Consider the following 14101-nt stretch of genomic DNA (forward strand, 5'->3'; position numbering starts at 1 on the left):
ACATTAAATTGAACACACCTAACCAAAAAGAACACAATTCACACTAATGGTGACATTTTAAAATAAAACATAATCAAAAACACTAAATAGATGTTTATCCTTTAATTTGAAAGGACAATTAATGTACACATCTTCATAATTCCCCATGTTTTGACCAAACACACAAAATTACACAATTCAAGTGCAAGCGATTATGGGTATTTCCCACTGCCACAATGTTACTCATGCTCATTAATAAATTCATCAATATGAAGTTCAAAGTGCTTATCCTTTATAGCTTATAGCTTTATATTCATTTTAATCTTAACTTTTTATTCTAGTTAAACAGTGTGGTGTAACAGGTTATACTTTACGAACATTTTACAGTCATTTTAGTTTAATTCGTCAATTTCACAGGCTAAGAAAAACATTTACTCTTACTTTATATGTTTAAGTAGGTTTTTGACAAGATACTTAGTGAGAGACTTTTAATCTTGTCTTAATCATTTTGACGGTAATTTCTCTGTTGATACAACTGCTCAAAATAATTAACTTGCATTACTCTTAATGCATAGTTGGAAACTGACGAACAATATTTCATGATTTGTTCATAAAAATTTCAGGATAGTGAGATTCACTGACACCAATTACCACATGGACCAACTGGACTACTGTACATTATGCGTGGAATATTCATCATAATTTTCATCAGAAACTTCTTGTCCCATGTACTGTACCACTTTTCCAGAACATATTCTGATATTTTAATAGCTTTTCCAATACTGCCAAATCCTTAAGGATTGTATTTCATCAATACATTTCAGATTTTGTTAAATGACTCCACTCTTTAGTATTCTTTTCACTAGTCATTTTTTCAGTGATGTATTTACATGTAGTACCATAATGATAATGATACCTGTTTCAAATATGTTGTACTAAAATATTTGATTGTATGAACAACTACACAGAGAAACTATCAGTGTTTTGTATGTGGACAATCTGAATTAATATTCATATGATATATCACAGTAAGTTATTTGAACCACTGATTCTCCAAATTTAAGGTTTCTTTAAAATATAAATGCACAATGTAATGTTTTGAACACAGCCTGTGTTAAGTAAAGTGTTAAGTAAAGACCTTTTTGAGTTTTGTGTCGAGTGTTGAAAAAGACATTAGGGTTCTGAAATTAGTGCCAAAGTGCCTTTAGAATAAAACTATACTAAAATAACTATATACATTTATATATAAAATAAATGTAAATATAAATATTGAGGTCTCTTTTGTTGTGAGGTAGTACAGTGTTGCGGTAATGCATTACAAGTAACATGAGTTACATAATCAGATTACTTTTTTCAAGCAACTAGTAAAGTAATGTATTACTTTTAAATTTACAACAAAAAAGAGCTAATTTTTCCAAATAAGTAACGCAAGTTAAGTTACTGGTGGTGTGGCAGTATAAATAAGACGCACAATAAAGAACTTCAACAAGGAGTAGTTTTAATCCAAAAATAGCAAACACACAGGAGCAACAACCACTTAAACTCAAATGACAAGGAACAATGAGCAAACAGAACTCAGGATACAAATAGACAGGATAATTAACAGGAACTGAAAAAGGTGTAGAGTTAATTACGTTAACTCAGGAACACAGGCAAACAGAAACAGCAAACAAATGACAGACAGAATGAAACCGTTACAGTAGCTCCTCCTTCTGGAAGGCGTGTCCTCACACTGTAACGAGTACACCTGAGGAGGGAGGGAGAGGGCTTTGGAGGAGGGCGCAGAGCTGGTGATGGCCAAGAAAGAGGAGGAGTTGGTGGAGACAGACACCATGGTGGAGCTGAAGGTGTGAGCCAGGATGTAGCTAAAGGGCTAGGCGGAACCAGGGAACTGACTGATGGAATCGGAACCAGGGTGCCTAGAGGAACCGGCGGAACTGAGAGGCTGACATCCATGGCCTGGAAGCCCAAGGCCGAGCTGCTGGCTCGGGGGATCGAGGCGGAGACGGGGACTCAGCTGACCCGGGTGACAATGGAGCGAATGAGGACGATGGGGAAACCGGAGGAAGGTTGGAGCCCATTGGAGCCAGAGCGGTGGAGGGTCGAGGCACAGTCAGAGACCACTAAGTCTTGGCAGAAACTGAGCGACAACCAACTGAGGTTGATCTGGAGTGACAAGGGAGCCCCGAAGGAGTCCCAGGGCAGACGGACCACAGCATAGATGAGGGAACGCAGAGCCGGGCGGAGCCAGAGGGCTGACAGGCCGAGGTGCAGCCGGGGACTCAGCGTCACGTTGAGCTGGTGGAGGGGAAGCCCGAGGCGGAGCTGGAGCAAAAACGACACTAGCGGAGCCGAAGGATCCAGGGGACTGGTCATAAACAGAGCAAACAAAGCTAAAACAGAATGAAGCCGTAACAGTTACTTTGTTTTCCCATTTATTGACTGACAGCTCTCCTGTGCCCATGTAGAGAGAAATGGGGTGTAAGAGGCAGAGACTTTTGTGTGCACTGTGTAAACATGATGGTTGTAGTTCTAGACCAGGGGTCTCCAAACCCTGGAGTCCTGGAGGGCCACTGTCCTACAGAGTTTAGCTCCAACCCCAATTAAACACACCTGAATCAGCTAATCAAGGTTTAATTACATTACCTTGCATAATAGAATACTAGTTTATTAGTATACCTTGCATACTAGAAACTTCCAGGTGTGTCGAGGCAAGTTGGAGCTAAACTCTGCAGGACAGTGTATACGAACACAATACAAGCACAATACACACCAGATTCACCATCCGGTATGAGTCCTGGTACGTATATAAAGACTGATCGTAAAGAACCGGGTGATCACTCATCATAATGATTTTGTTGTTTCCTCTATTTTTGCATGAACGCAATTGGTTAGTGTCTGCACTAGGGTATTTGCACAAGGCGATCTGATTGGCTGACACCTGCGTTGGCAATTGAAGTTAAAAATTGTACAATTTCTGCCACAAACTACGCCAGTGGCGCGACACAACGAAACTCACAATTCAGTTCGGCAACACATGAAGTCACCCATTCAAAGTAAATGAGAAGCATTAATGCTGACGCCCCTTGTGAATCAGCTGCAAATGGGAGCATGCATTTACTCATCTCAAAAAAAACTGATTCAACAAAATAAATAAAAACTGAAATGCAAACTCAGAATATTACACAAACCTGCAAAAATTAAAAATATACCTTATGTATTTAATCTCAATTTATTAACCAATGTCTTTGCAGCCGACCTTCGATGATCCAATTCAACCATACTAAGCAAAAATGACTTTAGATAAACATTACATTTGTGTTTCTTTCTTTCTTTCTTTCTATATCATAAAAAGTAACTAAGTAACACAGTTACTTTTTTAAAGGAGTAACGCAATATCATAATGCATTTCTTTTAAAAGTAACTTTTCCCAACACTGGTAGTACAACACAACATTTAGCTTTTTTTCTCTTCATCATTTGGGTGGTAGTTACGTTGAAATTATTTGGCATACAGAACCAAACTGACCCATTACAAATACTTTATCTTGTAAATATTTTATGGGAAACAAACAATGTCTGGAAAAAAAAAAAAAGAAGATTAAAAATACAAATCTGAGAAGATAGAAAATGACACCAAGATGGTGGCACAAGAAAGCAGAGAACAAGACATGAGAATAGTGGGCCATATCTTCAGAATGCCTAGCCAGACCGAAGCTCAAACATCCATGTTGTATATCACAAACCAAAGCAAAAGACTCTTCACAAGACAGCTGCAATTGAAATGTAAATTAGAATTAGTCATGGCTATAGAGAGCATCTTAGCTGAGAATAAGAAATTTGGCATCTACTGAATAAATTTGCAATAAATAGACATCACAATATGTTCAGAGACAATGTCTTAGCTGCCACTTAGACTTTTTGTTACAGCTTCATACTCTTAGCTTCATAAACAGAGAGCAAAAATGTGAATTGTTTTGAAAACGTGTATGATGATATTGTAAACAGTCAAATATGTTATTTTGCAGCAGTCAAACTGTTGCAGATCATTGCTTGACAAGACAATGCAGTAGGCAGAATCATAAGCTTATCAAACAACAAAGTGAAGGCAACATGGTAAAACAAAGTAAAAAAGAATAATAAAGTTGTAACGTAAACTAACAGCTTATACCTTTCTAAAAATACAAAGGAAAACTACAACATGCACATTCAGACATCATATTGTAAACATTTTGTACAATAGGATTTGAATATTTTCAAAATACTCTCCTTTATACTAATTATATCCTCAACATAAAGAATGTTATGGAAAGCTAATACTTTAACGTTCAAATATTTTAACACTAAACGGAACGAAAACAAGAGCTACAAAGACAGCTGTCAGAACTAAACATTCAACTTAACCATTAAAACAGCATTTTTTGCCCTGAGGTATCATTGTAGTGATGCCCAAAAGTGAAAAGACAAATGGCTTGACAGTCAAAATATCCATTCTTTGACTCAATGCATAAAAGTCAGAGAAAGTTCCCTGTTGAGACAAAATGTTTAGTTGCTTTCAATACAATGAAGTGCACAAGTAATTTCTAGATAATCTCATTATCAAAATGGTTCCTTGAGGTAAAAGTAAACTTCTGATTTGTTGTAGAGTACCTTACAAAAGTAGGTTTCCCATTAAAAACACAAAACAAAAACAAGTTTTCTTTCTCTCAGGTGGTACTAAGTGTCATCATCCCAAAGGCACAGCTGTTTATGAGATGTATAGAAGTCAAACTGGTAGCCTTTGCTGCAGCTCTTAATGCCACACTTGTAGGGGTTGGGCCCCTGACCCCGGCAGTACTTCAGCTGGCAGGGGAACCACTCCAGGTTTAACCTGTAAGTGCAGGTGCAGGGCTGCCATGGGTCTGTTGTGGAGCTGCAGCTCTGCAATCCACTCACATTCAGACTCTGAGGAAAGACCTCAAATATTGAACTTTCAACCCCTGTAAAGAGAAATGTAATGGGTTAAAATAAAATTTCAACAGAAAAAAAGAAAAATGTTCTTGGCACAAAGCAAAACATTTTTGACTTTACATATTGCCTCTTCATGGTCATGATATTTGCAGGTTAAGTCCATAATGATTCATTTGTTTTTTAACCCAAAAACATTTTGAATGTAACAGGGGTACATAATATGAAATATATAAACTGACTGACCGACTAAGTAAATAAATACACACACAACACTTTTTAAAATTTTGGGGTCGGTACGATTCTTTTAATGTTTTCAAAAGAAGTCTCTCATGCTCACCAAGGCATTTATTTGGTCAAAAATACAGTTAAACAGTAATACTGTGGAATATTATTACAATTTAAAACAACTGTTCCCTTTCAAGGGAACTTCTACGCTGCATCGAGATGAAGCTATGGGAACACCTCTGCGTGAAGCATTTGTCTAATCACTCATTGGTGGAACATCTTTCTGTAGCGTGTGACATCGTAACCAGAGAGCAAAGTAGTGACAAAGTAACCAGATATAACGATATTAGAGTTTTAAAATCAAACATTTTAAAAGAGAACAATGCGTCATGGATGTTTAAACCAATGAGCATTAAGCTGTGTCGTCAGCAAGTCGTTTCCCATCATGCTTTTGATCAGCGCAGTCGGCAGAGAGCAACTGCGCCTGACTGCAGAATCCAACGCGGCCACCTTGCTGTCATGAGAGTGTCCACCCTCGGACACATTTCTAACTGGCATGCATCTCGGTGATCGGATACCTGGACCAAACATCGTCAGCTTCTGATTGGCTGAAGTAAGTTGCTCACAAGCATGCAGAAAGTATGGCAGAGCAACATAACATCTCGTTCCCTACTCAGGGAACCATGGTTACAGTTGTAACCGAGATACAGTTGTAACCCTCTTTCGAGGGTGCTTCTACGCTGTGTCGACATGGCGCTATGGTAACCTGAATACCCACTACGCCATATTGTCAATTGCCTGTCCTAGTGTGAATCATGGCGAGCACAGATTAGGACATGAGCACTCGAGAACCTGGTGAGGAGTACTTCCTGGTTACGATGTCACATGCTACAAAATGATGTTCCACCAATAGGTGATTAGACAAGTGCTTCAGAAGCAATTACACATAGTGCCATCTTGACGTAACGTCTCGTTCCCCACTCAGGGAACCATGGTTACAGTCAAAACTGAGACAATTTCTACTTTAATATATTTTAAAATGTAATTTATTCCTGAATTTTCAGCATCATTACTCCAGTCTTCAGTGTCACATGATCCTTCAGAAATCATTCCAATATACTGATTTGGTGCTCAACTAACATTTCTTATTATTATCAACAGTGAAAACAGTTGTGCTGCTTAATATTTTTGTTGAAACTGATACTTTTTTTTTTTTTAATTCTTTGATGAACAGAAAGTTCAAAAGAATTAAAATTGTGTGTGATTATTGAATATATTACCACAGTTTACTCTAAGATATTTATTCTAAGTATAATTATTTTCTTGAAATTTCAGCTGTAAGCTTACAGAAAAAAAAGGTTTCCACAAATTTTCAGGCACAAAAGACACAGTTTCTAAGAATGAACAGTTATTGCTGAAAATTCTTAATATACAGGGCAAGGGCTTGAAACATACATTTACAGCACTGCATCAACTTGTGTAAAAACACCCTCTTATCTAACCTTTGTCCAGCCAGTGCTTGACATCTTGCTGCCGTGTGTACACAAGGTCTCGCGCATCCCTGCAGACATTACGTATGTGAGTACTGAGGTACCAGGAGCGACTCATATTGAGCACCGCGTTCATAGTGAACTGTTCCACACCACGTCTCTCCTCTGCACTCCGCACCACATGAGGGTTTTTCTGTTGAGTTCAAACAATAATCATAAGAACAGGCATATATTATCATATTATAATATTATATAATATTAAAAGGTTAATATTTTGATATTAACACAATACCTAAGAGTACTAGCAATACACCATCAATGGTTCACTTTTAAAATTGAATGTGTATTAATGTGCAATGCCTTACTTACTTACACTTACACACACACACACACACACACACACACACACACACACTCTCTCTCTCTCTCTCTCTCTATTACACACAGATGGTGCTTTAAAATTTTTAAAATTTGGACCTGTCTGAGTCTAGCCATGGCTTCACTGGGGATGAGCTCTCCATGATCCAAATGTGAGATGAAGCAGAGGGCCTGGTACTGTGATTGGCCTTTCTCTGGCTCCCCAAGCACCAGTGCACGAAAGATCTTCACATGCTATTAGAAAAAAGAAAAAGAAAAAAAATGAAGAAAATGTGAGCTTAGACACAGTCACAAAACAAACCTACATTTCAACAATGAATTAGGGGATTTTATTATCAGGATGTTTTTCCTATGAAATTTCAGGACATGCAAATTAGAAGAACAGGCAGGGATACAGATAAACATTGTCCAGTCAAAATATTCAATACTGTAGCAAATTAGTTTAAAAGAAATATGAATAATTAATCATAACTAATTATAATTAATTATAAATATTTGAATCAGTTAATAAAATTAACTTAATGTAATAAAATGAATATTACAATCAATTAACCTGTTTGTCCAGTAGGTGTGCAACGGTTCAGATTACTCAAGGTTCGGTTTGTTTCACAGTTTTAGGCTCACGATTTCGGTACGGTTCGGTATGTGCTATGTTCAGGTAAAAAATTACTACTGTCAAATACAAATAAAGAAAATAACAACAAATAATCAAACAGCACAAATAAATACAGTAAAGCAAAGATACAAAAAAAAAAGCTTTTCAGGTTTTTCATGTATCCAGTTTTCAGGTACAGAATTTGAGTAGCTAATACAATGTAAAACAACACTGCATGTAATCCTTACTGTATAAATTAAATAAAGATCAATCATTATTAATTATTAAGTTACTATTTAGTCATGAGCAATGAGTGATTTCCTTGTCTTTTGTTGTTTAATTAACATTAAAAACACATTCAGACAGCAGGAATGCAAGGGCTTCTGTCTCTTTAAGACATAATGCACGGATCAGTACACTGATACTGAACACATTCGCGCGCTATCAACACCCGGGTGATGACAGCGTAAATGACTGGTCAGATAGAGCATACGGCACTCGCACTGAACAAAGTTTAGGAGAAGCCAGAATGCGTATCCATCGACAGAACCATACATTAGCCTAACTCTGTTTTATTTATTTTCTACCAACCATATTCTAGATGTGTATGTGTCATCAGATATGAGATGAACCGCAGTGCAAGTGCGTGCCGAACCGAGTGTGCAGAATGGTACGGTTCGATTTTTTACCGAGAACCGTTTCTATTGTCCAGTGAGCACTCAGTGTTAATTGTTTATTAATTCTAAGAAATGTTCATTTCCAGGTTTTTGACTTTTCCATAGCTCCTCATGTTTCCCACTTCCAGTCTCACTATCATTCCTCATTTTACCCATGTACGTATGACTTGCGTGTGTGTATGTATGTGTTTGTTAGTTTAGTTATGTGTTTGTGATTTAGTTAATAAAACTTGTGCACAATATATCTGGTTCTGACTCCCTGTCTGTGAATAAATTGGCTCTTAAATGATTTAGATCCTATTAGCAGCTCTAAGTAAATGCTAAGAAAGAATTATTTTTCTATGGCCATGAAAAATACCCTTCTCTTAGAATTAATTATTAATCAATACTGAGTGTTCACAGAATGAACTGATCGATTGATTGTAATTTTAATGTAGCTACATCAAGTTAATCTGATTAACTGATTCAAATATTGATAATTAACCATAATTAATAATTATAATGAGTTATGAATAATTATTAACATTTCCCCTTTGAGCTAATATCGCTACAATACTTTTAAACAGTATTCATTTACTTGGGATCCGTTGTGTAAGGTAAGAATAAACAGTACTAAAAACATATAAACCTAAACGTTGCTTCTTTTTTTTTTTTTTCCAGTGCAGACAGCATCTTCCACTAAAGGCCCGTTCACATGAAGGACGGTAACTATAATGATAGCAATAAAGATGTAGTTCTAAAAATCAGCAGAGTCCACACCACAGCTATAACAATAACGCTGGTAACCTTGGAAATACTGAGCAAAACAGGCTGGGAAAACTTAATTGCTGTTTATACACTTTTATTAAAAATACTTACAAAAATCTAATAATTTAATCAAAATAGATAATTCAAATAAAAGTTTAAAATACCTTATATATGTGTGCCACAATTACTGGCATCCCTTCATGTAATACTTTGTGCACCTTCCTTTTGCCAAAATAGCAGCTCTTGCAACAGATCACTACAATCTCTAGAATTGTGGCACAGTTTTATTCACATTCATTTTTGTATAATTTTACTTCAATCAAAGGTTAGAGTTTTGCAAATATTTTTAATTAAAAAGACTAATAAAATTTTTTATAACCCGTTTTGCATTTTAAAGCAAAACATCTCAATTAAAGCAAAATTAATTTACCTTAAAAGCGAAATTGCATAAGATATTAAGACTTATTTTCATAGAATGAATATGGAAAATACAGAGATTTTGTCTTGGTCTTTTGCAGTTTTCAGATTTTACTATATTTTCACAGTATACAGTATAAGTTCCATTAACAACGAATGAGAAATAATGAATGTGAACAACGTAATTTAAGACTGGGAGGGAGAGGCTTCCAAATTCAAAAAGTTACTTGTTACACAAATCATTAAAAAGCCTTCATTTCATGAACACTAAAACAAAGCAGAGGCCCCTGTCAAACTATAAACATACCAGCTTTTCAGAGCACATGCAACTGAAGCGTAACCTCCTACCATGACCCTGAGCATCAGCTGATCCACCAACTTACCCAGAGCAAAGCAAGCTAACTGCTTCCATATGCACATAACCAAGAATACAGCCTCTCTTTCATGACAACAATACTGCTTTTCTTTGCGTTCGTCCCAGCGGTAACCGCACTACAGCATTCACACTGAATACGACTAAAGCCATGTGAATGAATGTGAATGAAGTAAAAGAGGGACAAATGAAACTAATTTTGTGGTTTATCAACATTTCGCCTCTGCAAATGCATCCGTATCATGTGCTTTCATATCCAGGTAATTAGTATAAATATAAAAAAAATCAAAACCACTTCAACCACAAATGGACAAATAGGCAAATTTATTTATAATGTTGTATAGTATATAATTATGGAGTCTATGATGTTTCCTTGCTCTGTGTTTTTCTGGCTGCTTTGCATATTGCCTGATGTTTCCCATACAGCCCACAGCATGAATTTGGCAGCTTGACTGTCTGGCAAATGGCAGCTTGATATCCTCCAACTTTCCAACTTTCTGTTACAGCCGTTAAAAGATCAGTGATAATGTTTACATAGCTGAGACATATCATGAGCTCAGGGATGGACATTCTTGAGTGTTGCTGTCCTGTAGAGTTTTGCTCCGACCCAACTCGCCTTCCTTTACGTAGCTTCAGTAATCCTGAAAACATTCAAGTGTGTTTGATCAGGGTTGTAGATAAACCGTGCAGGACAGCTGCACTCCAGGACCAGTGCTACAGGTACTGTACACAGTTGTCACTTACAAAAACAAAATGGCAGCACCGTGGGTGGAAACATACAGATTAAGGGGTGGTAATATTATAATAAGATCCCTTCCTACGTATGTGGGGAGCAAAATCTGAGCAGCTCTTTTTGTCACATGCTTGCAGAGAAAGGCTTACCAAAACAAAGTTACTGGGTTGTCCTTTTTCATGTTTTCTGGGTTGGTAGATGCACAGGGGACCACATTATAGCACTTAAACATGGAAAAAGTCAGATTTTCATGATATGTCCCCTTTAAAACGTGTATTTTAACTTTAAAGCTGTTTAAATCACATGTTTTAAGATTTTAGGGTTTATGGGGTTGTTATACAAATGGATATAACTTATCTTGTGAAAACAATATTGAAACAGTAAATGTTTACAAATTGGTGCCATTCACTTTCATTGTAAGTGTTTCACTCACTATGACTTTTTTTTTTTTTTTTTTTTTTTAAGTAAAAGAGGGACAAATGAAACTAATTTTGTGGTTTATTAACATTTCGCCTCTGCAAATGCATCCGTATCATGTGCTTTCATATCTAAGTAATTAGTATAAATATAAAAAAAATCAAAACCACTTCAACCACAAATGGACAATTAGGCTAATTTATTTATAATGTTGTATAATATATAATTATGGAGTCTATGATGTTTCCTTGCTCTGTGTTTTTCTGGCTGCTTTGCATATTGCCTGATGTTTCCCATACAGCCCACAGCATGAATTTGGCAGCTTGACTGTCTGGCAAATAGCAGCTTGATATCCTCCAACTTTCCATGGATGAAAAAAATCAAATAGAATATAATTTAATCCTGAAAAGTTTCTACATTTAAGTATGTCAAGTGGAGAAAATAAACGCTGTGTTTCAGAGTGCTGAAAGTCCCAACTTTTTTTTTTTTTTTTTTTTTTTTTTGGCTGAAATATAATCCTGAAAAATATTTCCTTCTATTAGATAGAGAGTTCCATATGAATCTAACACTGCCACTTTATTGTTCTTTCAAACCTTTAAAATAACATTCATAAAGAGCTGATAAACGTGTGTGATTCATAAGTACTTTGATCTGATCACACTATGTAAATAAAGGAAAAGCATTTTTAGATACACCCATTGTACACCCAAAAATGAAAATTGTCGTCATAATTTACTTACCCTATTGTTGTTCCAAACCTATATGATTTTCTTTCTTCTGTTGAACACCAAAGAAGATATTTTGAAGAAAGTTGGGGACCAAACAGTTTATGGACCCCATTGACTTCCATAGTATTTTTTTTTCCTAATATGAAAGTCAATGGGGACCATCAACTGTCTGCTTACCAACATTCTTCAAAATATCTTCTTTTGTGTTCAACAGAAGAAAGAAATTCATACAGGTTTGGAACAAATTGAGGGTGAGTAAATGATGACAAAATTGTGTGAACCATCCCTTAAGCTCAGTTCTTTAACCAAATCAAACCAAATGATTCAAGTAGTGCTATCAAGTCACAAATTGTGTTTTAATAACAAAGTTAGGGATGAGCACGTTCAGATAATTTACTTAATCAGAGCAAGGAGGCCTATATATAAATAGCCAACTCACCTTAACACCCACAATTTTTCAGCATCCCTCCTCCACCCCAACTCCTCACTCTTATCTGTTCTCATCCCAGCCAGGGATGGGGGAGTACTCTGGGTTTGGGCCACATTCCGGGCTCGGTGCCCTCACGGCAAATACACATACTCTTTACTCTATCCGATTATATGTACGTATGAACTCGTGAAGAAGTTTTGAAAAAGTTGAATATCACTATTATAAGTGGTACCATGGTGAAGTGATGGTATCAGATGGTAATACCATGGTACTTTGATACTATACATACAGTCCCATGATAGAGAATGATGCTATAAAATGAAATTCATTTACCTAAAACAAACAAAAAAGGCTTCACCTACAAAAACTACCAAAAAGTATAATAGTACTACCTTGTTGTTTAGAATCATAGAATATATGATGGTATTTGGAAATATCTTAGTATCATGGCACTCTGAATTACCATGGAAGTGAAATTCATATATTATGGTATTTGACACTGTACACTAAGGTGCTTCCAAAAATACAACGGTACTACAATGGAGCATGTCCAACAAACACAAACACATAATTTTTGCACTCTTGACTGTTTTCTTCCCACACAGCGATAAAGTTGCATTGCAGTGCTCCAAAAGAACACTGATTTCAGTTGATTCACAGCTGTGGTTGAATTATATTTAGTTGGATTTATACTCACGCGCTTGAAATCAGACAGGAATGTGATGAGAGTCCCGTCTGCCTGCTTGAACTCCACTGTTATAATGTCCTTCTCACTATCCGCCTCTAATAGCTCCTCCGTTATTTGACCATCGTTAAGACGAACAAGCACCGTCAACTGTGAGCAAACACTTACTGATAATACCAGAGTAAACACGACAAACGCTATCTGGACTGAAGCCGGTAAAGTCACTCTCGCGTTCATTACAAAAGACACTAAGGATGTAAACTCATTTAACACAACAATGGGACATATCGTCAAAGTAAATGACTTTAAACAAATAACAAAACTGTGGACAACGAATGCAAACTACTGTTTAGAGAGGTAATGCCCGTTTATAAAATAAGCTAGTTGGTAAACTATAGGCTATATGCAGCTCGATGATCAAAGCAAAACAAATTGCGCTTCTATCAAAAATTTAATTTTCATCTAACGTTTGCGTAGATATTCGGAAAACACTGACTTAATTATACACGAAAACTTTCCTTCACAGCGTATAGTTTTTTTTTTTTTTTTTTTACTAACTCTTAAAGCTCCTGTATTCCCCGTCACTTCCTCTGAACTTCAGTAATTTGGCTGAAGGCGCCTCGGGCTCCCAACACTGCATGGGGCCACTTCTTAAAGACACAGGCTCAGATTTCAAGACTTAAAACTCCTTACTGGATTGACAGCTGTGGTGCATGCATATTTTTATTTAAATTAAATAAAGTGGGTTTTTTTTTTTCATTACACACTAAACAGTTCAATCTCTCAAATAATGTTAATAAGTTTAGCATCCTAAATTATATTGTAAATATAATTTTATATATGTAAATATTATATATAATTATATGAGGAATAATAAGGGGACACAATGGTGGAAAACTGGGCATTTTTTTTGTTTAATGACCAGATTCATTATTTTGAGAAGATAGGGACATTACTCAGAGGTTGACCTTTAATAAATAATAATAATAATATTAATAACAATAATCATTTAAAAAAAAAAGCATCTTATTAACAGACTTGCCAACATTAAGACAAGGGAGATTCTCAATTTCTTTACACCACTTACCACTTGATTTAAAGGCACAGTGCACCCAAAAATTAAAATTCATTTACTCACTCTCATGTCGTTCCAAACCCATAAGTTTTTGGTTAATTTTTGAAACACAAATTTAGATATTTTAGGTTTCTGTCCCTCCATTGAAAGCCTAGGTAACCAAAACTGAGGCATTTTACACATAAAATGGAGGCATTTTACAC

General features: G+C 36.1%; 1 protein-coding gene across 1 annotated transcript; it reads right to left on the reverse strand.

Annotated features, from left to right (window-relative positions):
• Window positions 1-1460: 1460 nt before the first annotated feature.
• Window positions 1461-13571, reverse strand: oafb (OAF homolog b (Drosophila)). Its single transcript, XM_051895574.1, has 4 exons — window positions 12836-13571; window positions 7121-7255; window positions 6656-6836; window positions 1461-4957 (listed from the first exon to the last, which is right to left on the reverse strand). The coding sequence occupies exons 1-4, from the start codon at window positions 13058-13060 to the stop codon at window positions 4695-4697; spliced, it is 804 nt and encodes a 267-aa protein (XP_051751534.1). The 5' UTR covers window positions 13061-13571; the 3' UTR covers window positions 1461-4694.
• Window positions 13572-14101: the final 530 nt, after the last annotated feature.

The sequence above is a fragment of the Ctenopharyngodon idella genome, chromosome 5 (genome assembly GCF_019924925.1).
Source record: "Ctenopharyngodon idella isolate HZGC_01 chromosome 5, HZGC01, whole genome shotgun sequence".
Classification (NCBI taxonomy): Eukaryota; Metazoa; Chordata; class Actinopteri; order Cypriniformes; family Xenocyprididae; genus Ctenopharyngodon; species Ctenopharyngodon idella.

Bases quoted from the DNA above. Each gene is read 5' to 3' on its own strand.
- oafb (XM_051895574.1), bottom strand. From the start codon at position 13,060: ATGAACGCGAGAGTGACTTTACCGGCTTCAGTCCAGATAGCGTTTGTC. The intron at 7,256-12,835 runs GTGAGTATAAAT...TTTTTCTAATAG, and splicing joins TCCTGTCTGATTTCAAGCGC to CATGTGAAGATCTTTCGTGC. The intron at 4,958-6,655 runs GTTAGATAAGAG...TTCTCTTTACAG, and splicing joins CAAGCACTGGCTGGACAAAG to GGGTTGAAAGTTCAATATTT.